General features: G+C 39.9%; 1 protein-coding gene across 1 annotated transcript in view; it reads left to right on the top strand.

Annotated features, from left to right (window-relative positions):
* The window catches only part of LOC126157384 (cilia- and flagella-associated protein 52-like), a 239,410-nt gene that overhangs the window by 139,573 nt on the left and 84,973 nt on the right, over positions 1 to 14,864 (top strand). Inside the window, exon 9 of the mRNA XM_049916371.1 lies at positions 11,409 to 11,554. Within this exon, the coding sequence (XP_049772328.1) occupies positions 11,409 to 11,554 (146 nt within the window). The remainder of the gene's footprint in view (positions 1 to 11,408; positions 11,555 to 14,864) is intronic.

The following is a 14,864-nucleotide window of genomic DNA, read 5'->3' as shown; positions in this document are numbered from 1 at the left end:
ATGATACAGTTGCTGAAAGGTTCAAAGAAAACATCTGTTTGATTTCGAACATGTACCCGACTCATACGATAATAGTTGGTAGTGACTTTAATTTACCCTCAAAATGTTGGCAAAAATACATGTTTAATTCCGAAGGTATGCATAAAATATTATCCAAAATTGTGCTAAATGGATTCTCTGAAAATTATTTCGAGCAATTAGTTCATGATCCCAGGTGAGTAGTAAATAGTTGTGGAAACACACTTGACCTCTTAGCAACAAATAATCCTGAATTAATAACAAGCATCAAAACTAATACTGGGACTAGTGAACACAGGGCTCTCGTAGTGAGATTGAATATTGTAATCCCCAAATCAACCAGAAATAAGCAAAAAATATACCTATTCAAAAAAGCAGATAAAAATTCACTTGACACCTTCCTGAGAGACAATCTCCACTCATTCCAAATTAATAATATAAGTGTAGACCAGATGTGGCTTTAATTCAAAGAAATAGTATCGGCAACAATTGAGAGATTTATACCAAATAAATTAACAAATGATGGAGCTGCTCCTCGTTGGTACACAGAATGGGTTAGAACACTGTTGTAGAAACAACGAAACAAACATGCCAAATTTAAACAGACGCAAAATCCCCAAGATTGGTGATCTTTTACAGAAGTTCGAAATTTAGCGTGGACTTCAATGAGAGATGCTTATAAGTTTCCATAATGAAACTTTGTCCCGAAACCTGGCAGAAAATCCAAAGAGATTCTGGTTGTGTGTGAAGTATGTTAGCAGCAAGAAACAATCAATGTCTTCTCTGCGTGATAGCAATGGAGATACTATCAAAGACAGTGCTGCCAAAGCAGAGTTACTAAACACAGCCTTCTGAAATGCCTTCACAAAAGAAAACAAAGTAAATATTCCAGAATTTGAAGTGAAAACAGCTGCCAACATGAGTAACGTAAAAGTAAATATCCTCGGAGTAGTGAAGCAACTTAAATCACTTAATAAAAGCAAGTCTTCTGGTCCAGACTGTATACCAATTAGGTTCCTTTTGGAGTATGCTGATGCATTACCTCCATACTTAACAGTCATATACAACTGTTCGCTCGACAAAAGACCCGTACCCAAGACTGGAAAGTTGCACAGGTCACACCAGTATTCAAGAAACGTATAAATTACAGGCTCATATTGTTAACATCGATATGCAGTAGGATTTTGGAACATATATTGTGTTCAAATATTATGAATTAACTCAAAGAAAACTGTCTATTGACATACAGTCAACACGGATTTAGAAAACATCATTCCTTGGAAAGACAATAACACAGTTAGCTCTTTATTCACATGAAGTGTTGATTCCCTACTGAGAAGGGATTTCAGATTGATTCTGTATTTCTGGGTTTCTGGAAGGCTTTTGACACTGTATCACACAAGCGGCTTGTTGTGCTTATGGAATATCATCTTAGTTATGTGACTGGATATGTGATATCCTGTCAGAGAGGTCACAGTTAATAGTAATTGATGGAAAATCATCGAGTAAAACACAAGTGATTTCTGGCATTCCCCAAGGTAGTGTTATAGGCCCTTTACTTTTCCTTATCTATATAAACGATTTGGGAGACAATCTGAGCAGCTGTCTTAGGTTGTTTGCAGATGACACTGTCATTTATTGACTAATGAAGTCATCAGAAGATCAAAACAAATTGCAAAATGATTTAGAAAAGATATCTGAATGGTGTGAAAACTGGCAGTTGACCCTAAATAAGGAAAAGTGTGAGGTCTTCCACATGAATGCTAAAAGGAATTCATTAAACTTCGGTTACACGATAAATCAGTATAATCTAAAGCCATAAATTCAACTAAATACCTAGGTATTACAATTACAAACAACTTAAATTGGAAGGAACACATAGGAAATTTTGTGGGGAAGGCTAACCAAAGACTGTGTTTTATTGGCAGGACACTTAGAAAATGTAACAGTTCTACTAAGGAAACTGCCTACACTATGCTTGTCCATCCTCTTAGAATACTGCTGCACAGTGTGGGATCCTTACCAGATAGGACTGATGGAGTACATCGAAAAAGTTCAAAGAAGGGCAGAATGTTTTTTATTATTGCAAATTATGGGAGACGGTGTCACAGGAATGATACAGGATTTGGAAAGCGTTTTTTGTTGCGACAGAATCTTCTCATGAAATTACAATCACCAACTTTCTCCTCCAAATGTGAAAATGTATTGTTGACACTGACGTACTTAGGGGGAAATGATCACCATGATAAAATAAGGGAAATAAGAGCTCATATGGAAAGATATAAGTGTTCGTTCTTTCCGCGCGCTATACGAGATTGGAAAAATAGAGAATTGTGAAGGTGGTTTGATGAACGCTCTGCCAGGCACTTACATGTGATTGAAATATCTGTTAGACTAGAAGGAGATTTTCACTCTGCAGCAGAGTTTGTGCTGATATGAAACTTCCTGGCAGATTAAAACTGTGTGCCGGACCGAGACTCAAACTCGGGACCTTTGCCTTTCGCGGGCAAGTGCTCTACCAACTGAGCTACCCAAGCACAACTCACGCCCCGTCCTCACAGCTTTACTTCTCCCAGTATCTCGTCTCCTACCTTCCAAACTTTACAGAAGCTCTCCTGCGAAGAGAGGACCTACCACACTTCTCTGGGGCACTCCAGATGATACCCTCACCTCCGATGAACACTCGCCATCGAGGACAACATACTGGGTTCTATTACTTAAGCACTATGAGACTTAAAATCTGAGGTCATCAGTCCCCTAGAACTACTTAAACCTAACTAATATAAGGACATCACACACATCCATGCCTGAGGCAGGATTCGAACCTGCGACTGTTGCAGCCGCTTGGTTCTGGACTGAAGCACCTAGAACCACTTGACCACAGCAGCTGGCTGTGTTGTTGTATTCTGGAATCTTTTCTGTTTTCCAGATGTCCTAAAAAGCAATTATAGATATCTCATAATCTTTGGCTCTGATCATTCCGTTAATACTGCTGTAATTGAGTCATCACCAATTGCTTTGTTTCATGTTTTAAGCTGGGCCATTTCTACCATTAGGCAAGACTAAGCTACCACCTAGGGCGGTAGACTTTAGGAACAGTAAAGGGAGGAAAAAATTAATGTCAAATCAAACAGTGAAAAAATTGAGCAAATTAGGAGAGAAAAATGAAAAACAAAAAGATTAAAACACCAAATTGTTTTCAAAAATGCATGGAACAATTACTTAAGTCTTTAATTACTTTGATGAAGATAAAAACATTGCCTCCACCTCCCTCAAAACTAAAGCAGCCGCTACTGAGGACGAAACAGAAACAAACATTCTTGCAATTAAAAGAAATAAATAACTGATACCCTATTTGGTTTGGTGGTATATTCAGTTGAATTCTAGTTGAATATGTTCAGAACATTCTTCCTATTTCAATTATTTTGGGAAATTTCAAAACCAGAAGAGAAAAAATAAGAAACTGAGGACATTTGTGCCAGAACACTTAGCAGCTGCCCTGGTTTTATGGTATCTCAGTTCTGATGCTTGACTGTAACTGTATTTTCATTTATATTTAACCTGCCATTCACTCTGAAATAAACTGGGCCAAGGTGATGCAATCCAGATTTTTCTCAAGTTAATACACTGTTTTTGAGGGTGTAACAATTAGAAGAAGTTATTCATCTTTGTTTTTTGGTGTACTCTGATGCTGCAGTGGCTGAGAAATAACTGAGAGTATCTGCTCCACCAAATTTGCTGCAACTTCCTGAGCTCTTCACAGCATAGCTAAGGATTGGGTATGCCAAGAGATATTTTAAGTAGTCAGGTTGATATGAAGTTTCACTTCTACGATTACATATTTATTGTTTCAACTGGTACAGGTATCATGCACAAAAACTGTTACAAAACTGGATCTCCTATGGCTGATTTTCCACTGCTTCTATATCATTTCAATAATTAAAGATGACATCAGATGTTATTATAAGCAGAAAATTTGAGGATTACAGTCAAAATCTTGTTGGCATTCACAAACTGATAGCAGAGTATTAAACAGTAATTTCTTGTTTTTATGTCTGAATAATGATTATTTCTTGGTTCTTAGTTGTTTAGTACCAAATGGAGTTATTGGCTGGAAAATTTTTCTAACATTTACATAAGTTCTTTTCATAAATGCAGACAAAAAGGTAGTTTCGCTTCTTGTGAAAAATATTCTAGAATTAAAAAACTAGAATTGGTTATGATTTATTTTTAAATATTGATTGGTAACAGTAAAACCAGAATGGAGATGTTTGCACTCTCAATTAAATTGAAATGAAATTAATGACAAAATATGAATAACTATAGTAAATTGAGTTTTAAAATGACCAGATAAATAAAATAAGAATGTTACAAAATTTATGTGAATCCATAAATGTGGCAGCTGGACCACAGAGGCCTGCAGTTCATGTCATACTTATCCTAACAAATATATATATATGTACATTTCATGTCCCATATCCTAATGTTAAAACAATTCTTATTTTGTACCACAAGTCAAGGTTTTTGTGATGCATAAGTCAATCTTGTATAATTGCAATGAAAAAAATATTATTTTATGTCACACATTTGATTCACACTTTTTTGGACCAGCGGTTTTATATTTACCTGTTTATCATTCCACTTACATTCCCAAATCTCAGTAAGATGATATAGGAAAAGAAAATAAATAATTTGTGAAAAAGATCTCATAAGGATAGAGAAAATAACCAAGAAATAACTATGTGATATATCATACAATGCATAGAGATATTTTTACAGTAGACATGTTGTACCTGTGCTGGAAACAAGTTGTATTAAATGATGTTGTTGTTGTGGTCTTCAGTCCTGAGACTGGTTTGATGCAGCTGTCCATGCTATTCTATCCTGTGCAAGCTTCTTCATCTCGTACCTACTGCAGCCTACGTCCTTCCGAATCTGCTTAGTGTATTCATTTCTTGGTCTCCCTCTACGATTCTTACCCTCCACGCTGCCCTCCAGTACTAAATTGGTGATCCCTTGATGCCTCAGAACAAGTCCCACCAACCAATCCCTACTTCTAGTCAAGCTGTGCCACAAATTCCTCTCCTCCCCAATTCTATTCAATACCTCCTCATTAGTTATGTCATCTACCCATCTAATCTTCAGCATTCTTCTGTAGCAGCACATTTTGAAAGCTTCTATACTTTCCTTGTCTAAACTATTTATCGTCCATGTTTCACTTCCATACATGGCTACACTCCATACAAATACTTTCAGAAACGACTTCCTGACACTTAAATCTATACTCGCTGTTAACACATTTCTCTTCTTCAGAAACGCTTTCCTTGCCATTGCCAGTCTACGTTTTATATCCTCTCTACTTCAACCATAATCAGTTATTGTGCTCCCCAAATAGCAAAACTCCTTTACTACTTTAAGTGTCTCATTTCCTAATCTAATTCCCTCAGCATCACCCGACTTAATTCGACTACATTCCATTATCCTCGTTTTGCTTTTGTTGATGTTCATCTTACACCCTCCTTTCAAGACACTGTCCATTCCATTCAACTGCTCTTCCAAGTCCTTTGCTGTGTTTGGCAGAATTACAGTCTGAACTGATCTTCCCCGAGGTCGGCTTCTACCAGTTTTTCCATTCGTCTATAAATAATTCGCGTTAGTATTTTGCAGCTATGACTTAGTTTGATAGTTCAGTTATTTTCACATCTGTCAGCACCTGCTTTCTTTCGGATTGGAACTATTATATTCTTCTTGAAGTCTGAGGGAATTTCGCCTGTCTCATACATCTTGCTCACCAGATGGTAGAGTTTTGTCAGGACTGGCTCTCCCAAGGCTGTCAGTAGTTCTGATGGAATGTTGTCTACTCCCGGGGCCTTGTTATTACTTGGGTCTTTCAGTGCTCTGTCAAACTCTTCATGCAGTATCATATCTCCCATTTCATCATCATCTACATCCTCTTCCATTTCCATAATATTGTCCTCAAGAACATTGCCCTTGTATAGACCCCTAATACTCCTTCCACCTTACTGCTTTCCCTTCTTTGCTTAGAACTGGGTTTTCGTCTGAGCTCTTGGTATTCATGCAAGTGGTTATCTTTTCTCCAAAGGTCTCTTTAATTTTCCTGTAGGCAGTATCTATCTTACCCCTCGTGAGATAAGCCTCTACAACTTTACATTTGTCCTCTAGCCATCCCTGCTTAGCCATTTTGCACTTCCTGTCAATCTCATTTTTGAGACATTTGTATTCCTTGTTGCCTTCTTCACTTACAGCATTTTTGTATTTTCTCCTTTCATCAATTAAATTCAGTTCTCTTCTGTTACCCGAGGATTTCTACTAGCCCTCGTCTTTTTAACGTACTTGATCCTCTGCTGCCTTTCACTATTTCATCTCTCAAAGCTACCCATTCTCAAAGCTACCCATTCTTCTTCTACTGTATTTCTTTCCCCCATTCCTGTCAATTGTTCCCTTATTCTCTCCCTGAAACTCTGTACAACCGCTCGTTTAGTCAATTTATCCAGGTCCCATCTCCTTAAATTCCCACCTTTTTGCAGTTTCTCTAGTTTTAATCTACAGTTCATAACCAATAGATTGTGGTCAGAGTCCACATCTGCCCCTGGAAATGTCTTACAATTTAAAACCTGGTTCCTAAATCTCTGTCTTACCATTATATAATCTATCTGAAACCTTCTAGTATCTCCAGGGTTCTTCCATGTATACAACCTTCTTTCATGATTCTTGAACCAAGTGTTAGCTATGATTAAGTTATGCTCTGTGCAAAATTCTACCAGGAGGCTTCCTCTTTCATTTCTTAGCCCCAATCCATATTCACCTACTATGTTTCCTTCTCTTCCTTTTCCTACTGTAGAATTCCAGTCACCCATGACTATTAAATTTTTGTCTCCCTTCCCTACCTGAATAATTTCTTTTATCTCATCATACATTTCATCAATTTCTTCATCATCTGCAGAGCTAGTTGGCATATAAACTTGTACTACTGTAGTAGGCGTGGGCTTCGTGTCTATCTTGGCCACAATAATGCGTTCATTATGCTGTTTGTAGTAGATTACCCACACTCCTATTTTTTTTATTCATTATTAAACCTACTCCTGCATTACCCCTATTTGATTTTGTATTTATAACCCTGTATTCACCTGACCCCCCCATGAACCATGGACCTTGCCGTTGGTGGGGAGGCTTGCGTGCCTCAGCGATACAGATAGCCGTACCGTAGGTACAACCACAACGGAGGGGTATCTGTTGAGAGGCCAGACAAACGTGTGGTTCCTGAAGAGGGGCAGCAGCCTTTTCAGTAGTTGCAGGGGCAACAGTCTGGATGATTGACTGATCTGGTCTTGTAACAATAACCAAAACGGCCTTGCTGTGCTGGTACTGCGAACGGCCTAAAGCAAGGGGAAACTACGGCCGTAATTTTTCCCGAGGGCATGCAGCTTTACTGTATGATTAAATGATGATGGCGTCTTCTTGGGTAAAATATTCCGGAGGTAAAATAGTCCCCCATTCGGATCTCCGGGCGGGGACTACTCAAGAGGATGTCGTTATCAGGAGAAAGAAAACTGGCGTTCTACGGATCGGAGCGTGGAATGTCAGATCCCTTAATCGGGCAGGTAGGTTAGAAAATGTAAAAAGGGAAATGGATAGGTTAAAGTTACATATAGTGGGAATTAGTGAAGTTCGGTGGCAGGAGGAACAAGACTTCTGGTCAGGTGACTACAGGGTTATAAACACAAAGTCAAATATGGGTAATGCTGGAGTAGGTTTAATAATGAATAGTAAAATAAGAATGCGGGTAAGCTACTACAAACAGCATAGTGAACGCATTATTGTGGCCAAGACAGATACGAAGCCCACACCTACTACAGTAATACAGGTTACTATGCCAACAGGAAGTGCACTTGGTTTAAGAATCATGATAGAAGGTTGTATACATGGCAGAACCCTGGAGATACTAAAAGGTATCAGATAGATTATATAATGGTAAGACAGAGATTTAGGAACCAGGTTTTAAATTGTAAGACATTTCCAGGGGAAGATGTGGAGTCTGACCACAATCCATTGGTTATGACCTGTAGATTAAAACTGAAGAAACTGCAAAAAGGTGGGAATTTAAGGAGATGGGACCTGGATAAACTGAAAGAACCAGAGGTTGTACAGAGTTTTAGGGAGAGCATAAGGGAACAATTGACAGGAATGGGGGAAAGAAATACAGTAGAAGAAGAATGGGTAGCTTTGAGGGATGAAGTAGTGAAGGCAGCAGAGGATCAAGTAGGTAAAAAGACCAGGGTTCTTAGAAATCGTTGGGTAACAGAAGAAATATTGAATTTAATTGATGAAAGGAGAAAATATAAAAATGCAGTAAATGAAGCAGGCAAAAAGGAATACAAACGTCTCAAAAATGAGATCGACAGGAAGTGCAGAATGGCTAAGCAGGGCACTAGGGGTAAGATAGATACTGCCTACAGGAAAATTAAAGAGACCTTTGGAGATAAGAGAACCACTTGTATGAACATCAAGAGCTCAGATGGAAACTCAGTTCTAAGCAAAGAAGGGAAAGCAGAAAGGTGGATGGAGTATATAGAGGGTCTATACAAGGGCGATGTACTTGAGGACAATATTATGGAAATGGAAGAGGATGTAGATGAAGATGAAATGGGAGATACGATACTGCATGAAGAGTTTGACAGAGCACCGAAAGACCTGAGTTGAAACAAGGCCCCCGGAGTAGACAACATTCCAGTAGAACTACTGACAGCCTTGGGAGAGCCAGGCCTAACAAAACTCTACCATCTGGTGAGCAAGATGTATGAAACAGGCGAAATACCCTCAGACTTCAAGAAGAATATAATCATTCCAATCCCAAAGAAAGCAGGTGTTGACAGATGTGAAAATTACCAAACAATCAGTTTAATAAGCCACAGCTGCAAAATACTAACACGAATTCTTTACAGACAAATGGAAAAACTAGTAGAAGCCGACCTCGGGGAAGATCAGTTTGGATTCTGTAGAAATACTGGAACACGTGAGGCAATACTGACCGTACGACTTATCTTAGAAGAAAGATTAAGGAAAGGCAAACCTACGTTTCTAGCATTTGTAGACTTAGAGAAATCTTTTGACAATGTTGACTGGAATACTCTCTTTCAAATTCTAAAGGTGGCAGGGGTAAAATACAGGGAGCGAAAGGCTATTTACAATTTCTACAGAAACTAGATGGCAGTTATAAGAGTCGAGGGGCATGAGAGGGAAGCAGCGGTTGGGAAGGGAGTGACACGGGGTTGTAGCCTCTCCCCAATGTTATTCAATCTGTATATTGAGCAAGCAGTAAAGGAAACAAAAGAAAAATTTGGAGTAGGTATTAAAATCCATGGAGAAGAAATAAAAACTTTGAGGTTCGCCGATGACATTGTAATTCTGTCAGAGACAGCAAAGGACTTGGAAGAGCAGTTGAACGGAATGGATGGTGTCTTGAAGGGAGGATATAAGATGAACATCAACAAAAGCAAAACGAGGATAATGGAATGTAGTCGAATTAAGTTGGGTGATGTTGAGGGTATTAGATTAGGAAATGAGACACTTAAAGTAGTAAAGGAGTTTTGCTATTTGGGGAGCAAAATAACTGATGATGGTCGAAGTAGAGAGGATATAAAATGTAGACTGGCAATGGCAAGGAAAGCGTTTCTCAAGAAGAGAAATTTGTTAACATTGAGTATAGATTTAAGTGTCAGGAAGTCATTTCTGAAAGTATTTGTATGGAGTGTAGCCATGTATGGAAGTGAAACATGGGCGGTAAATAGTTTGGACAAGAAGAGAATAGAAGCTTTTGAAATGTGGTGCTACAGAAGAATGCTGAAGATTAGATGGGTAGATCACATAACTAATGAGGAAGTATTGAATAGGATTGGGGAGAAGAGAAGTTTGTGGCACAACTTGACCAGAAGAAGGGATCGGTTGGTAGGACATGTTCTGAGGCATCAAGGGATCACCAATTTAGTATTGGAGGGCAGCGTGGAGGGTAAAAATCGTAGGGGGAGACCAAGAGATGAATACACTAAGCAGATTCAGAAGGATGTAGGTTGCAGTAGGTACTGGGAGATGAAGAAGCTTGCACAGGATAGAGTAGCATGGAGAGCTGCATCAAACCAGTCTCAGGACTGAAGACAACAACAACAACATTCACCTGACCAAAAGTCTTGTTCCTCCTGCCACCGTACTTCACTATTTCCCACTATTTCTACCTTTAACCTATCAATTTCCCTTTTTAAATTTTCTAACCCACCTGCCCGATTAAGGCATCTGACATTCCACGCTCTGATCCTTAGAACGCCAGTTTTCTTTTTCCTGATAACGACATCCTCTTGAGTAGTCCCCGCCTGGAGATCCAAATGGGGGGACTATTTTACCTCTGGAATTTTTCACCCAAGACGACACCATCATCATTTAATTGTACAGTAAAGCTGCATGCCCTCGGGAAAAATTACGGCCGTAGTTTCCCCTTGCTTTCAGCCGTTCGCAGTACCACAACAGCAAGGCCGTTGTGGTTAGTGCTACAGGGCCAGATCAGTCAATCATCCAGACTGTTGCCCCTGCAGCTACTGAAAAGGGTGCTGCCCCTCTTCAGGAACCACACGTTTGTCTGGCCTCTCAACAGATACCCATCCTTTGTGGTTGCACCTACAGTATGGCTATCTCTATTGTTGAGGCACGCAAGCCTCCCCACCAATGGTAAGGTCTATGGTTCATGGGGGGGGGGGGGGGGGTATTAAATGATAATCTGATAATATTAATGAATGGAATCAGCAATACTGACAATATCATTCTACAGTATTTCAAACAATGGAAAATCCAGGAAGTAATGTAACAATGACTGCTTCACAGCCTGAGACATATGGATTCTTCCCACCAACACCAGCTTTTCTGAATTGCGCAGGTGGGAACTTTCCCAGAAATACATCCTACGTTCCCGTAACCCTCCTGCAGTCAACCTTGATTAATCACTGTCCTCACCCGTCCAGCCCCTTCCCTGTTCCCATTCCAGCACTACACAGCCGTCTTTCCAACACTGCGTGCATTCTTTTTATTTCTCTCCTTTTCTGCCACTCCTCTCCCCATTCCCCTCCCCCTTCCCTGCTCCCTCTGTCTAGTATCCCAACTGCACATAGCTGCTCTACCTTCTATCCACCTCGTCCCTCTGTGCTCCCCAACAGCATGTCACTGTCCACCAAGCCTACCCTAAAATCCCTCCCCCTCCTCGCCCAGGCCTCCTCCTTTCATTCTACAGTATTTGTTTTTTATCACATTCCACTCCAGTAGGAAAAGCTTTCATACTAATAGGCATAAAAAGCCTCTCATTAAACATGATTTTATTTTATTCACAGGTTGGAATGATGGTGTCATAAGAGGATTCACTCGAAGGACAGGAAAACTGCAGTTTGACATACCATATGCCCACAATTTGGGTGTGACAGCTCTGGCAATCACTGTGTGTGGCTCTAGACTTATCAGTGGAGATGGGGAAGGATTAGTAAGTAACTTAAATCAGAATTAATATATAACTGAACAACACCTAAATTTCATCAATAAATTCATCAAGACTGCAAGTATGTGTATGTATTCCAGAATGAATTTTCATTCTCCAACGGTGTGCACTGTTTGAAAATCCTGGCAGATTAAAACTGTGTGCTGGGCCAGGAACTGAACCTGGGACCTTTGCCTTTCATGTGGAATTGCTCTGTCAACTGGGCTATCCAAGCATGACTGACAACCTGTTCTCACAGCTCCATTTTCACCAGTTTCTGTTCTACCTTCCCAACTTCACAGATGTTCTTTTGCATACCTTACCAGTTCTTGTGGGAGGTGAATGTCTGTGAAGTCTGGAAGGTAGCTGAAGAGGTACTACCAGAAGTGGAGCTGTGGGGTTGGATTACATGTCATGCATGGTTAGCTCAGTCAATGGAACAATTTACCATGAAATGGCAGATGTCCCAGGTTTAAGTACCAATGTGCCAGGAAGTTCCATGTATTATCTTAACTATAGATTAGACCTAGTATTGTACCTGTATCATCATCAGTCATTTAATATTTGCTGCAAGATAAAGGCGTGCTCTGAACTTTTTTCATGCAGTACAATCTTCAGTTGTCTACATCTATGTTAGTTCTGCAAGTTTTGTAATGTCATTGATACATGTTTTGTTAGCATGTTTAGTCTTTTCATGTCTCTTGAAGTCCAGGAAAGAACGTCCTTATTACACCTGCCACTCATTTACCTGGCAACATTTCCTGATGGACACAGTTTTCTTATCCCTTCTAGTAATTCATTTCTGTATTGATCAGAGGGCACTCCACTTTTTGAATAGTACCAGCATTAACAATCTTGGTTTCATTGCTATTACTCAAAATTGATAATACATACTTACTGCCTTTTTTGTTTCTGACTCTTTAGTAGCTGACTACTGAAATCCCTGTTTATCTTACTGGAAGCAATTTAGGACATACTTTTCTCTTATTTCTTCCAGAGATCATCCTCATGTTGTCCTCAGTAACACTAAATACAAAAACGTAACTGCTTCTCTGGGTATGCTTCAGCGAAAACTGTTCAGTGTGTGTCACAGGGACTAGGGATTTTGGCTTAGTTGCCCAGATCATGAGGATGGCCAAAATATGTACAGGAAAACTTTCAGTCTCAATGTGTGCTGTACACCCACGAGATGCATGGCTGTTGAGGCAGAACAGTCATTAGCAGGCAACCTCTGAGGAATTTGCTGCATTCCATTTGTATAAGGCATATTCAGGCAGGGCTCTGTCTAGATGGACCCATATATCCCTAGCTTCTTTCAGTGTCAAGCTGGAACCCTTGAATTAATTTAACCTTATCAACTTCCAGTGGAATGGGTGTACCACTAGTGGGAATCGACACTGAGCCTAACAAGAGGGTTATTCAGAGTTTTTAAGTGTATCTCAAGAGAACACATGCTGCTGGTCAGAATATGTTTTTAATAGTTAAGAGGGAAGAGGACAGCTTTGAGAAATTTTTGTATTTTTATATCCAAAAAGGTTTGAGAGCATTACTGGCACTTTAAAATCAGTGAAGAAATAATGAAATGGAACACTGTCGTTTGGCACTTCTGGTTCCCAACAAGTAGCAGACCTCTGGAAAGTTAAATACCTCAGGGGATATGACATCCAAACAGAGCTCCACAGCACCTTGAATTACAGTGAGGGTATTGTGTCATGTAGAGATCTTGTAGACATTTCCAAAGAAGAATTGATAGATCAGAGGGCTCAAGAATTTATCATTGACATGCAAAATATCATGAAAAGGTTGGATGGGGATCTGGAAAAATTTTTACCCTTACCTTCAATAGCACGAAACTCCCAGAGCATATCTTGTCAGGTTTCCTTTGCTTAAGCATGCAGATCTATGTCCCCAACCCAATGTGGTGTTTTAAATACCACTCTGGGATGTTAGGAGATTCCACTTACGGAAAATGCACTAAGGCTGCCCATGAATATGACATTTGTTCATGTTGTCCAAAAAATGTTAATTGCTCTGGGGACTACAATGGCTGGAGTAGAGATTACAGTATTTACTTTGAAGAAATAAAGATACATGAGCTTAAAACAACAAAGTGTGTCTCAAACAATGAGGCCAAAAAGGTCTAGAAGGCCAAGAAGGCTCACAAAATCACTACATCTTTTGCTTCTGCTTTTGAAAAGCCTTTTCTGACAGCTGATTTCTCTACACAAACCGAAGTTGCTAGTGTCAGCACTATTAATTGTGTTTGTCAGTGCACTTGTAAAGTTGCAGCTAATTCAGAGCCCATAGACCCCTGAGAACATCAGAAAAAACCACAGTCGCCAACACTGCAGTGCTACCAACACTTTCAAAGCAGAGTCTGGTAAACAGTCCATCCTTGCCACTACCACTGTTGTGGTAGCCTTCCCAGGCAAAAAAAAGCAAATAGGAAGCTTCCACTGCAGATAGAAACAAGTAGAAAATCATCAGACTCTGTCTACAACATTCAACCTGATGGTTCTAGTACATCTCTTCAGAGCCATTGGAATTTGAAGTCTTCCTGTGGCAACCATCTCACCCCAAGACTGAATCTCCCTGCATTGTAGGCTCCCCACCCCAGCTAAGACACAGAGTAAAAGTTCGACCCCATGATAGCTGGTCCCATAGTACAGTGGAATGTGAATGGGTTCAGGATTCATGTGGAGGAACTGAAACTCCTAGCACAGGCATGCCTCCTGTGCTTGTGTCGACAAGAAACACATTTTAAAGTTAATGATGCTCCTGTGCTATGGAGCTATATGCTCCACCTGTAGGATGACCTGACTGGAGAAAGGGCCAGGGGAGGAGTTGCTGTGTTTGTCAATAATGCACACAACTCCTCTGTTCTCTCCTTGGTTACTTACTACAAGCAATATCAAATCCGATACAGCAGACTACAGAACTTGAAACCAGTATCAAAGGAAATCTTCTTACAACATTTTAATTTGATATGCAGACAGGCCACTTTGCCAACTCATGGAGAAAGACAGTTTTGATACTTCTCCTGAGATCAGGAAAGCACTTAATGTGTCCCAGTAGTTATTGGAGCATTGCCTTAAAAAGCTGTGTAAGGAAGACCCATGAGTGAGTGGTTAACTGTCAGCTAGTCTGATTGTTAGAGACGATGCAACTCCTTGGCCATCCTCCATGTGGATTCTCATATTTTTGATCCACTGTAGATGATCTGACCCTGTTAGAGATGGCTATCCAACAGGCTTTCCTACATAAACATCACTGTATTGGTGGTATTCTTTTACATCAGTAGGATATATGACTACTC

The sequence above is a fragment of the Schistocerca cancellata genome, chromosome 2 (assembly GCF_023864275.1).
Source record: "Schistocerca cancellata isolate TAMUIC-IGC-003103 chromosome 2, iqSchCanc2.1, whole genome shotgun sequence".
Lineage (NCBI taxonomy): Eukaryota > Metazoa > Arthropoda > Insecta > Orthoptera > Acrididae > Schistocerca > Schistocerca cancellata.
Note: the sequence above shows the minus strand (reverse complement) of the source record. Positions and strands in the feature narration are given on the sequence as shown.